This window comes from Pteropus alecto, unplaced genomic scaffold (assembly GCF_000325575.1).
Source record: "Pteropus alecto unplaced genomic scaffold, ASM32557v1 scaffold79, whole genome shotgun sequence".
In the NCBI taxonomy this organism is placed as follows: domain Eukaryota; kingdom Metazoa; phylum Chordata; class Mammalia; order Chiroptera; family Pteropodidae; genus Pteropus; species Pteropus alecto.
Window position 1 is genome coordinate 4131353 of NW_006494612.1, and position 13000 is coordinate 4144352.

The 13000-nt window shown below is 33.2% G+C and overlaps 1 protein-coding gene across 1 annotated transcript in view; it reads right to left on the reverse strand.

Moving 5' to 3' along the window:
* Positions 1-13000, reverse strand: part of SEC63 (SEC63 homolog, protein translocation regulator) — a 55890-nt gene that overhangs the window by 27986 nt on the left and 14904 nt on the right. Inside the window, exons 2-6 of the mRNA XM_006926050.2 lie at positions 11418-11517; positions 6601-6715; positions 4856-4968; positions 1077-1138; positions 433-491 (exon numbers count right to left, since the gene is read on the reverse strand). Of these exons, the coding sequence (XP_006926112.1) occupies positions 433-491; positions 1077-1138; positions 4856-4968; positions 6601-6715; positions 11418-11517 (449 nt within the window). The remainder of the gene's footprint in view (positions 1-432; positions 492-1076; positions 1139-4855; positions 4969-6600; positions 6716-11417; positions 11518-13000) is intronic.

The following is a 13000-nucleotide window of genomic DNA, read 5'->3' on the forward strand; positions in this document are numbered from 1 at the left end:
AATTTATTAAAGTCTAATATCCTACTGCCTCTGGAAGTACTGTATGGAACATATACCATTAATTAGCATACATAAAAATTAATTTAGTCTGGGTAAATGTGAAATGAAGGATAATTTAAATTTTGAACACTACTTAGGAGGATAAATGTAGGTACCATAAAAAACAGTAATTTCCCAAACCAAGGGTAGAATCCAATTTGAAACTGTCTTCAAAAGAAAACTGTCACAATTCTAAGATTTTAAAACTACATTTAGAATACACTACCCCAAATCAGCAGCCTAGTTAATAGGAACCAATTCTTTTCTCCCTTATGTTGTTTCACAATACATAGTTAAATTAAAAACAGCATACCACTATTCTATTGAATAGCTCTCTTCATATTAACAAGATATATCAAACACATTATAACGTGTCTTATTAAATGCACTCACCAAAATTGAGTTTTTCTGGTCAACTATCCAAGCTGGCAGGGCAATTCCAAAGCTTGTGGCTAAAATAGGAAGAATATTTCTGAAAAGTCTCTACTTTGTTTTATTTCTTTATAGCTCAAAATTCTGTCCCCCACCCCCTGGAAAAGTTTTTTGAGAAAAATCATCTTATTATGTGTGTTCCCATTACACAAAAGTTAATGGATATCATTTATATCTGAAACTAAATTTTTCCAGGAGGAAAAAAGAAAAAACCTCAAACTAAGTAAATGAATTCCTTCTTCCTAGAAAACCTAAATTCTTTTATATTTACTGAGTTTATATAAACACTATAAATATATAAAAAAATGTTTAAAGTCAGCAAAGAAAAACAGATTTTTTTCTATCCAATTTTTATCAACTTCTATGAAATGATGAATGACAGTGACTATTCTTCTCATCAAATCAAAGTTCTATTTTCCAAGCTAGTCTCTAGAAAAAAAAATATGTAAAAATTAAAGGGAACTCAATTTACAAAACTGCTTTAACTCCATGTGGTTGTAATTTTCCTATTCATAAACTAAGAAAATCTAAATATTCTTTTCAATTTAGTCAACATTTTCATAATAAACATCATATCCCCAGTACTTTTTAATAATTTACCACACCTTGAGGTCCATCTGGATTTCCAAACTCTTCCCAATTTTTTCGAGACTCTTCATCAGTTAAACTAGCACCAAAAGAACAAAGTTTAACAATTATAAAGCCCCATTTTAAAAATACATACTCATATATACAATCTCCATTAACCAACAAACTCATTTCTTAAAGATGTTAATTTCAGAGAATCAAGAAAAGCCTCTCTGAAATTAGAAAAAAAGCCGGGAGAGGGGAGAAAGGAATTCTGCATTAACAGAAAATGCCAACTATTAATTAGCCTTGATACAAATTCCTGGTTGGCCTTTGGGTCCTCAAGTTTAGCCAGTAGAAACTGAGATGAAACTTTAAAGACTAACACATTTCCTGAGAAAGCAGAGAAGATTACAGGTAATCTTTTCTTTCTTATACGCTCATACATTTTCCAAAAGTTCTTCAATGAGCATGTTCATACTTAAGAATGATATATATCTACTTCCTAAACATAAACCTAATACGAAATTAGTGATAATAATCCCTCCAAAATTGGCACCACATTCTCAAAGAAAAAAAAGAAAAACACCTATAAAACTCCATTGCTGTGGAAAAGGTCATTTGCATTGTGCTGAGATCAGTTTTCTCCTAAACCAACTGCCAAAAGGACTAGGAAAAGACCTGTTAAAGCAACAGCTTTCTAACCCAGGCCAATATGAAAGTGAGAGAGTGATTTAAAAACAAAAACAAAAGAAAACAAAAAAACAAAAACCAAAAACCTAAATATAAACATAACCCCTGACTTGGGCAATGGCTCAAGGAACGAAGAAAGAGTGGTTTTATTCCAGGTCTCAGAATAAATGTTAAGAAAACATTAAAAGAAAATTTTAATTCCTGCAAAAACTTTTTACAATGTTGTTAAGGAGACAAGGCAGACACACACACAAAAAATAACCAATAATTTAATAAGGAAGGCATTCTTGTACAGCAGTTGGCAAAAGATTGTTTATGTCCAAATCTAATTTTAGACATTTCTATTTCCCCAAACACATGCATTTAAGATACAATAAAGGTTCTATTCAACCAAGTTCCAGGTTGACAGAATGCAGAAGTACCTTTATATTTATAAAATAGCAAAACTTTTCGACAATTTGAAAATATTTTTAAACTTATCATTTGGTCATTTTCGAAAATAAGTACCTTGACATCTTAATCCTTATTTAATTTTATCTCTACTTATACAATTTGAACTAAGGCCACAGTAAAATACAAGAGTCAATGTAAAGCATTATTAGAGAAATTGCAAGTTAATAAGAAGTGGTGCTAAGATCCTTTTCTGCTAAGGAAAACATCCAAATAAGGATGTTTCTCAAAAAATTCTGCCCTGGTTTACCTATACAATTGTCCACCCCTCCCAGAGCTTAAGCTATGGTTTCCCTCAATATTTTGTCTTCTAATAAGATTCTTCTCCCCCAAATGAATACCTCCGTCCCCTTTTGCCTTTCTGTTGATGGCAGCACAATAAACTGCTCTGCTCTCTCTACAATACCTTCAAATTTTGCAAAATAAAGCACAGCTCACATTATAGAAACACTTGACACACTTGATTACAATCCATTAACTCATTCATTAAACCAGCTTGTACAATTGCTGTGTGACAGGCACAATGCTGGATACTCAATCAAATTAAAGGAATCAACTTTTAGAAGTCAGAGTAAAAACACAACTGATTTTTTTTTATTAGTGTTTTAGTATAATACCATTCCTAAGACTTAAAGTACTTAAAAGCTATGTGATTTGTTAATTCACATAAAACAACTTAAACAAGACCAATGATGCTAATTATTAAAAATTCAATGAGTATCAAGTTTCCTAAACATGATTTTATCCCTTAACTTTGGGAGCAGGAGGTTGTATCATAAATCCAACTATGAATCTAATAAAATCTATGTCTCTTTTGCTCTGGAAAAAACACACATTCATAGACACACATAAATTCTGTACACAATTTCAGGGACCTCAGATTATAAAGTCTGATCTTGAGAATGCTCTCACTTAATTATATGAGTGAGCTTTGTAGAGCTAAATTCCATGTTCAGGTGCACAAACACATAAAAACAAGTTTTTAAAAATTAAAATAGCTTTAAGGTAACAGCTCTGCTGCTCACTTGTTATAAAGTATCTTAAAGATAGGTTTTACACCTGAAAGCCAAATCCCAACTATATCCAGACGACTAAACCAGAGAATTCAATAGTTGATCTAGCTCCTCAGACCTCCTTTCCTTTAAGTTAAAATCTGGTGTGAAGAGATAGGAATGACCCAGCTAGTTTATCAGAATGGGCAAATAAGGGAAGAGAAAATATCCTAAATAACCAATACAAATTCTAAAAAATTTTGTATATCAAAGCCTATAACTGCATTCCAAAAGTTGCTTCAGTTATACTCAGACTGCTAGACATATACAGAAGATGGGAGCTTCAATGCGATCAGTTAGAACTTATATTTAGTAAAATGCACACCTTTAATTTAGCTGTACTTGCACAAGTTGCAAGAAATCAAAGTCTGGGTCCCATAATCATTTACTTCTTCATTTGTCTAAGAGACCATCAACATTTTACATACAAAACATTCTATACCTCAATCAAAACCAAAGGCTATGTATTATTCTTCTGTACTTTTTCAAATAGTGACTATATGTCATAAAGAGTCAGATTTCCAGTAACCTGAGAACTTGAAAATGTTACAATATCTAAAGAATGAAGGGAAAAAAATAACTGTGCCAAAAGCCCTAAAATTAAAACTACTAATTAAATAATCTTGGCTATCTGATATCCTCTGGAAATCTTCAGTTTTTCTTAAATTACCTGAAGACAGCAACTAAGGCACTGCAATGCTATGCAAGAAAAGTAAATGCTTAAAGGAGACACAATTTTAAAAAAGGGAAAAAGTGACATCATCTGAAAGACAGCAATTTGGAGGACATCTGCTGTGCAGAAAAGAAAATGAAGTACGCACTGCAGAAGCTCCTGAAGGGACTGCTTTATTACAGAATAATATTCACATGGGTAACAAGTAGTCCACAAGAAAAGTGGAGAGAGGAGATAGTCAATATGCTTTTATTAAGCGCAAAAATGAGTATGACAATATTTCTCAAACTTCTGTCATTTACATGCCACTTCCCATTCACTGTTATACCTGAGTATCCTATTTACTTATATTCTTAAAATTGACCCACAAAATTATATATCACTGAGTCCTTGAAAAACAGACATCTTGTCTGTACTTTACTCTTTAATTCAACAAAAGAGCTGTGTGGAGATACATCTATCATGGGTCCTAAAGGTACCAGCTAACTTTTATCTCTTGTAATAGTTAACACTCAAGGAATAACCTGCTTTTAATTTTATATACTCTACCCTGTTTCCCAAAAATTAAACTGGTCTTTAAAGAGTTTAAATGAGATAAGTTATATTGCCAAAACAGGAAAAATAGATCTAGCCTAATAAAAAGCCTAGGAATGAAAACAGATATAAGTATAACTCTTCTAATCAGGGTGTTTAGGAAATAGCTCAACATATCACTTACTGCTTAATTTAACCAACTTCATATGGCAAAAGCACTACTCTAAGTTACTTAAAATTAAGGTTTAGTTAGATTACTGCTTTAGGGTTGCCAGGTAATTCTATAAATGACAGACTCAAGATATGAGGTCAGTATTTAATAAAAGTGTATGACACCTATTTTACTCAGTATTTTATTTGAATAGAAAACTATCTTTACTACTTCTTAAAAATGTGTAATGGATTCTATACTTACGCTGCATAAGCTTTTGCTATCCTCATGAACATAACTTCATCACCTCCTTTATCTGGATGATATTTAAGTGACAGCAAACGATACTGTTTCTTAATTTCTGCTACTGTTGCCCCCTAAAAGGAAAAGTTTTGTTTTAATAAAAATAAGCACGATGCTGTAAAAACAAAATCTATCCCATTTTGAACTTAAAATATGAACTACTCTGTATTTTCAGAAAGAGGAAATTTTTATCTTATTTTGTCCCATAAATTACACCCCACGTACTTTTTAAATAAAATATATTTTGTCCAATATATTTATTTTATTGAGCACCTACTATGAGCCATGCAGTACACTAGGCACCAATATGAGAATGAAACCATATACTGTTGACACTTGAACAACATAGGTTTAAACTGCACAGGTCCATTTATACATGGATTTTTTTTTGTAACCCCTGGTTTCACATCCACAGATTCAACAAACTGCGGATTGAAAACAGTATTTTTACATTCCCACCTGCAGTTTCCCAACCACAGATCGAAAATACTGTTTTCCATTTGATCTGCAGATGCCAAAGGCTGACTATAGAGTCAAAAGTCATACTTGAATTTTAGACTGAGCAGGATAGGTGCTCCAATCCCGTACTGTTCAAGGGTCAACTGTAATGCTGTATTTAAATAAATAAAAGGATAGTGACATTTAAATATCAAAAAATGATCACAGTAAATTAAGTCTGGCTAAAAAAAACCCTCGAGTCAAAGGTTAACTTCCTTTCTAAGAAATAATATGAAGAATATGGTTTCATCTGCTTGTCAATATTTTCATATTAAGTAACTACATAATAAGTTTACCTTATTATTCCCTAATTAGACTTAACTTCTATTAATAAATTTTTCATACTGACTTTTTATAGCATTAAATTGCCCTAAAACCTTTTAATCTTTAATATCTCTCTTGATGACCATGATCATCACAACAAGAAAAATCGAATGATATGTAATTACACTTTTCTTCTACAAAGCAGAAAACTGGACGATAAACACACTCCTTACTTTGTATTATATGAATCTCTGGAACAAGCCACCTACTAAGCAGAGACTAGAAGTAAAAGAAAGTGGCTTGGGGGGAAGATGGAAAGAGCACTAGATTCAGCTTGACTATTAAGAAGTTATGGGACCCCGCAAAGATACGAACTTTGCATGCCTTATTTTCTCCATTCATTTCAGTTCTAACTTCCACTGATAAAATTAGAAGACTAATTTTCTGTTGGGACCCATCAATTAGGTTCAATCAAGAGATCATCTAACAGGTATACCTAAGATTAACCTGAATTTCTAAGACAATGTCACCAGTTCTTCATAAGACATAAAGACTTAATACACTGCCTTAGTGTCAACTAACACAGAGTAATAAGATTTTTATCATCCAACTAACATACATGAACCTCCCAGTTTTAACTTTGCATTAAACCAATCTTACATGTTTTTTAAAGATATATTCACTCACTAACTTCTCATCTCATCTTCAAATATTCTTATATTTTAGCAATTACAAATCAATCCTTAATAGGATGGCAAACATCTGGAGCTTAAAAAATATATGTACATTAGAATAATAATGGATTAGATGTCTTACTTTAATAAAAAATTTAATGGACAAAGTCTGATTTTTTTAGGTACAGCCTAATTTCTTTAAGGATATGGACCTATAGCATTTTCATGAGATCATTAAACTAATGTGCATTATATAAAAATACTACTTACGGGATCCAAATTTAATACTTCATAAGGATTGTATTCTTGATATTCTCGGTCTGTTTTGGAAACTTTGTATGCAAGGAATAAGAACAATGCCCATCCTGCAAGCAGAACTATTTTCCTGTTTAGGAAAAAAATAAGTGAAGTATAAATAAATATATCTCTATGGTTTTTCCTTTAAGAGTCATTATGGCAAGATCAAGGCATAAAACAATCTAAAGTAGTCTCATACTACTATGCTATTGACTCAAATTCTACAATCACTGGGTTTTAAACTCCTGTTACAGCAAGGACAGTGTCTTTTTCACCTTCGAATTCTCTAAAATCTTGTACAGTATACCCACATATAATATTTTCTGTTACTATTTGCAGAATTTTAAGTACAGAAGTTAATTCAACTTATTAACTTATTGGACTACCACATTTGATCAAAATATATTAATACTAAGTATTCAGTAAACCATATAAGGTAAGAAAGAGTTGCTCTTAACCTTGCAATAACAATTTTAGTAAGATAAAATATTTTTTAAAAATGGGTCAGTTGAACAAAGATGAATAAATAGCCTTATTTACAATAGTAAAACTCTGGAAACAACCTAAATGTCCATTTATAGGGAACAAATTAAATAAACAATTTACAGGAAACTAATTAAATAAACCAAGAGAGAGCCACAAAATGTAACATTTTTAGCCAATGGAAGTATAGAAAGATGTGCATAATGGGTTAAAAAAAGATGTAAAAGAATACATAATCGGGGGAAAAAACTAATTTCTTCTCTCCAATATGTTCTGTTTGGTGAAAATATTTAAAAGAGTGACATCACCAGTGTTGGAGAGGCTAAAAAAAAGGAACTCTTATACGCTCTACGTGCCGAAAGAATATTTGGCAATAAGGTATCAAAAGCCCTAAAAAAGTGCATACCCTTTTAACTGCCATCCACTCCACTTCAAGAAACTTAGAAGGAAATAAACTAGAATTTTATAGTGTAAAATAAACTAGAAATATATAGTGTAAAAGAGTGGTAAGATATAAGTAATAGCAAAGCACACACACATACACACACACACATCCACAAGAGTACTAGACACATAAATTGGTGTCCGTACAGTGAAATATTATCTAGCCACTAAAAATAATTCTGGCTATGAAGATTACATACCTTGTATTGTTAAATTAAAAAAAGAAAAACAACTTTTAAGCTATAGTGTATATAACGTAACCTTATTTTTTGTAAATACGTTTATTATAAATAAAAATATAGATGGTAAATCATCTTAATAGTGGCTATTTTTCAAGTTATGAAATTGAACAATTTTTGTTTTTTGTATCCTTTGTATCACAATTTGTTACACTGAATAGGAACTATTAAACAAAGACATAAATGAATCAGAGAAGGCCTAATCAAACAAATTGAAGTGACCTATTTCCAAAGACAGAAAGAAAATGTTCCATGTGTTCAAGCTCTCCTGGTAGGAATCTAGCTTAAACATGTTTATTTGGAATGAAGACTCTAGGGTCCAGTTCCAACCTACTTGCTTACCTTTATCACCCTGATTTTTCAAACAAAATATATCCCCATCTTCCTAAGTTCCCTAAGCTTTTCCCACCATCACGCTTTTGCTCTCTAGGATCTTTCTACCTAGATTTCCCACTTCCCATCTCTGCCTCTGCAAACTATTCATCCTTCAAGACTCAACTCAAATTATTCACCCTCCAGGAAGTAATCTTTAATCCTCATCAAGATGATCAATGGGGAGACTGTGGTCACAGTAACAAGCACAAACCATGACTTTCTTCCTGACTTGCTGCAAGCTCCTTGAGCACGTGGGTCTTAATTCAGTTTTGACTAACTCCAGAGTAGCTTAAACAGCACTCACACACAAATTTCTTTCCATCTGGCCAAAATAATGTTCTAAACCTTACTAAGGGCCTAACACTGTAAGCTGCTTTCCACAGTACCTACATACTGAAAAAGGAGGGAAGCCCTACCTGGAACACTCCCAGTTTTACCTGTCTATCTAAGGAGAGGTAGTTAGGAATATAGGCTCTAGAACAAAAACTTCGTGAGGTCAAATCTCAGCTTCACCACTTATTAACTGAGAGATCTTGCCAGGTTGCTTAGTCTTTTACAACTCAATTTCCAACGTTTAAGGTAAGTTTGAGAATAAATGAAATTAGGTATGTAAAACACCTAGAAAGTGCCTCACAGATCGTAAACAATTCATGTTAGCTATTGGCTATTATAGTAACTGTTTACCCAAATTTCAGCTTATACCTCCCTCCCTTACTCAGGGAAGCCTTCTCTGAGAAGCCTAGAGCCAGACTTAAGAGTCCTTTCTCTGCCCTTTCACGGCATCCCTCTCGCAGCCCTATCTAAAACTCTATTATCATTACTTGCCAGAATCCCCCAAGACTGTTGGTTGAACCATGTCTACTTGTATATTAGCACTTAATATAATGCCTGACACATACAATATAGGTGCACGGTAACTACTTACTGAATGAACGAATATAATTCAAAATAGTAATTTTTAACTCAAACCCAAAGTTTGCTAAAACTTTCAATATGCTAAAGAACATATGAAAATACATTTTATTCCTACACAAATTAATAACTCTCCATTTTCTTTTGCAAACTCTACAACAGGCTAACAAAGGTCAGAAAACAAAGAGGTAAAATTGAAAACTACTAAACAAGATTTAAAAGCAAACATGGGTAGAAGGAAAGGAAACAAAACACCTAGGATATGCTACACCCCTCGTTAGATGCTTTACGTGTAGCCATGGAGAGGAGAAGCTCATGACAGAATCCCTAGGCTGATGAAAACTACAACCAATAATACTGCTCTAACTTCCCAGAGAACCAAAGCAAAGGTGGAAACATAATGAATTCTATCATGCTCTGTAACAAATTTTTTTTTAAAGCATATTTGGTTCTTCTAAAAAGATAAGCATTTTCACTATAGTTTCAGTAATTAATTAACTTATGAAGCCTTTTTTTTTCTTTTAAAGCATACATTAAAAGTCGTTTTGGAAGTAATGTTCAGAAATCAGAGTATTATACAATGACTGCTTAATTTTGAAAGAATGCTTCAGCGTTAAGTAGCAAAAAGGCTTTTATGGTTTCTGACCTTATCCAAATTGTTACCAGTATCTAAGTAACTCTTCCTTATTTAAATATACTTTAATCTGTACTTATATTTTAAGTAAATCAGTTTATAAATCACTGAGACCTTCACAGAGTTGGGGATTTTTTCCTTGAAAACAGGTTCAAATACCCACAAAGTGTTGACCAAAGCCCAAAAGAGTGATTGGGAGGCCAAATATATTTGCCTTGCTGTCTCATAAAGGTTTAATTTAAAATGAGAAGCAATAGCAAATAAACCTCTTGTAAATGTTAATTTTGCCTTTTAGTTTCCTATCATTGAAGAACTCCAAAGCCAAGATGTCCTTCCCTCTACAAAGGAACTAAACCAGGCAAAGTCAAGGCTTAAAAACTATTTAAAGCTAATGAAGTTACACACACAGGTATGTTGAAAACTATCATCATCATTAAAACCAAAATTAAAACATAACTGGTTCTACTTTCACTAATTTCCTCTGTTAAGTCTTTCCCTCCTATCTACTGGATAATAAATAAATGCAGGTAATTTAAAGATACAGTCCTCCAACTATGGCACTCTAACTTCCTGTTTCGTCTATTACCTCTAAACTGACTTGGAATAAGGTCTAAAAGCCTAGAGTCTAAACCAGCATATCCCACAGCCTCACAAAATCAGATAGCCCTGCGGTAATCAAACATGCTACAAGGGCCTGTTTAAGCAGATGCACCTGCCAAAATAAAGGGTGACTAGGTCCCCACTCCACCACTTCTAGCAGCACAAGCTTGGTCAAGTTGACTCATTTTTTAGCTTTGTGGGTGAAAAAAGGGGTTCTGTGGAAAGTTGCCTTACAAGGTGATCTTATCATAAATTCCTAACTGGACAGGTCATGGTGGGGAGTCACTCCCCAGGCCTGTAACTCTTAAGTTAAAAGGTTATCTTTTCCTTAAACAAGCCACTAGATTAAGCATATAGATTAATACACTTGAAATAAACCATAACCGCCCTCAAGAGAGCACATAATCTTGTTAACCACCCTGTACTGCAATCCTTGCCTTGCTTTTTCCCAACTCCACATAATCTTTTTTGCATACCCTCCTTAATTTCAAATGCACAAAAGAAACTGCAAAACTGCTACTCTCCAGAGAATTTGAGATCTTGCTCCCTTGGCATATGTCATCAGTTTGGCTCAATAAACTCTTTAAAAAATTTTCTGCAGGTCTGGACGTTTCTTACATCGACAGACTCAGTTTCCTCATCTGAGAAAAAGGGAAAACATCTACCTTGAAGTTATGAAACTAACTTATATGTGAGATCACATATAAAGCCCTAGCACAGCACCTGGCATACAGTATGAGCTCAATAAACTTTAATTATCACCATGAAATGCACACTTGATCATGTTACCTCCCTGCTTTTGATGATCTTTTAAAGATTCCCTCATAGTCTTAAAGATAAAATTCATATCCTGATATAAGATGCACAGGTCTTTAAGATTTGACTTCTTTCTCCCCTCCTCCGCTGAGTCAGAAGGGCACTCTCCTCTGAACTTGTAAACCATTTTGTTCAGACAGCTCTCAAATTTACTATTCACATCTTACTCCTACTAAGGCCATAATTTCTTCACAGACTTTTATCCATTACTATACCCCTACTTTAGACAACACCTAGCAAAAAGTAAGCACTGAGTATTTTTTTTTTAATTAAAACCAATTACTTACTTTATTGTAGGAATAATATTTGGCTGGGGTTTTAATAACCGTAAACGATACCACATACATCTTCCATATACTTTTCTGATGTTCTTTAATCGAATTTGCTCTGTCAAAAAAAAATAAGGTGATAAGTTAAATCATTTACCACAGAGAAGGCAAAACTAGAGTTAATACCATACTAACCTTCATTACCATGCTAATATTTTAATGGAACAGGAAAGTACTGCCTACTTAAATAACCTTTAAGAAAAATTCACAAGATAGGTCAAATTTACTGCCACTTAGAACAAACGATCTGGAAAATTTTATTCAACTACCAAGGAACTATTTTTCATGTGAAACTTAAATAACTTCTAATTGAAAAATGTAAAAACCGACTTGAATCCAAAATATTTAGTCACATATTCAGTAATTTCTGAGAAATTCTCTCTTCCTTTCCCTTCTGCTATAGAAAGGACAAAAAAATATAAAATAGTTGAAACATTTGGTTTATTAAGGAAGCTAAGCAGAAATTATATTCTTCAAACATGAAAATTATGTTAAATTAGAAATGTTACTCAAACCCATAAGAAGTTAAAATAGGTTCATATAAAAGTTATGACAAAAAGTATCATTTTAGTTCCCAGGGAAAATTTGCAATTCAATTAAAAAGTAATTAAACCAAAACCACAATATCATATATTGTTTAACTACAATAAAACTACAATCACTTGGTTTGAATAACTCCCAACTTAAAAAAAAAATTGTTTTAAAATAAAATCTTTTCACAAAGATGGCGCACAGAAAGCAAAGAAAGCCCCTGGCCCTCCCAAAGCCAAAACAAAGACTTGAAAGGTCAAGAAGGCAGTGCTAAAAGGCATCCACATGCACACACACAAAAAGATCTGTATGTTGTCCACCTTCTGGTGGCCCAAGACACTCCAAAGGCAGCTCAAATATCCTCAAAAGTGCCACAAGCTTGACCATTATACTAAACATCAGTTTCCCTCTTGGCACTGAAGTCAGCCATGAAGAAAATATAAGACAAAAGCATGCTTGTGTTCACTGTAAATGTCAAGGCCAACAAGCACCATATCAAATAGACTGTGGGGAAGCTCTATGGCAATGACATGGCCAAGGACAACTCCTGCCGAGGCTTGATAGAGAGAAAAAGATATATGTTTAAATGGTTCCTGACAAAGTAGGTATAAATGCTTTGGATGTTGACAACAAAACTGAGATCATCTAAACTGAGTCCAGCTGGCTAATACTAAATATAATTTTTTTCATGATATTAAAAAACTACAAAACAACAGTCCTGAAATGAGAAGTCAGGCAAGTAAAAGAACTTTGCATATAACAGAATGATCCAAAGCCATCATGTAAGAAGTCCAACTACCCTGTCACCACCATGCTTTGAGGAAAGCATCCATATGGGAAAGCTATGTGACAGGAGGTACAAGAACCAGGTGTGATAAAGAATCCAAGCAGGAAAGGGGGTGGTGCCAGAAGAGGTTAATATATAGTGGGACTGATCAAATAAGTTAATATATTAAAAATAACTAGAATCAGTTTTTCACTATCAGAGAAGGGTTTTATATATATATGTA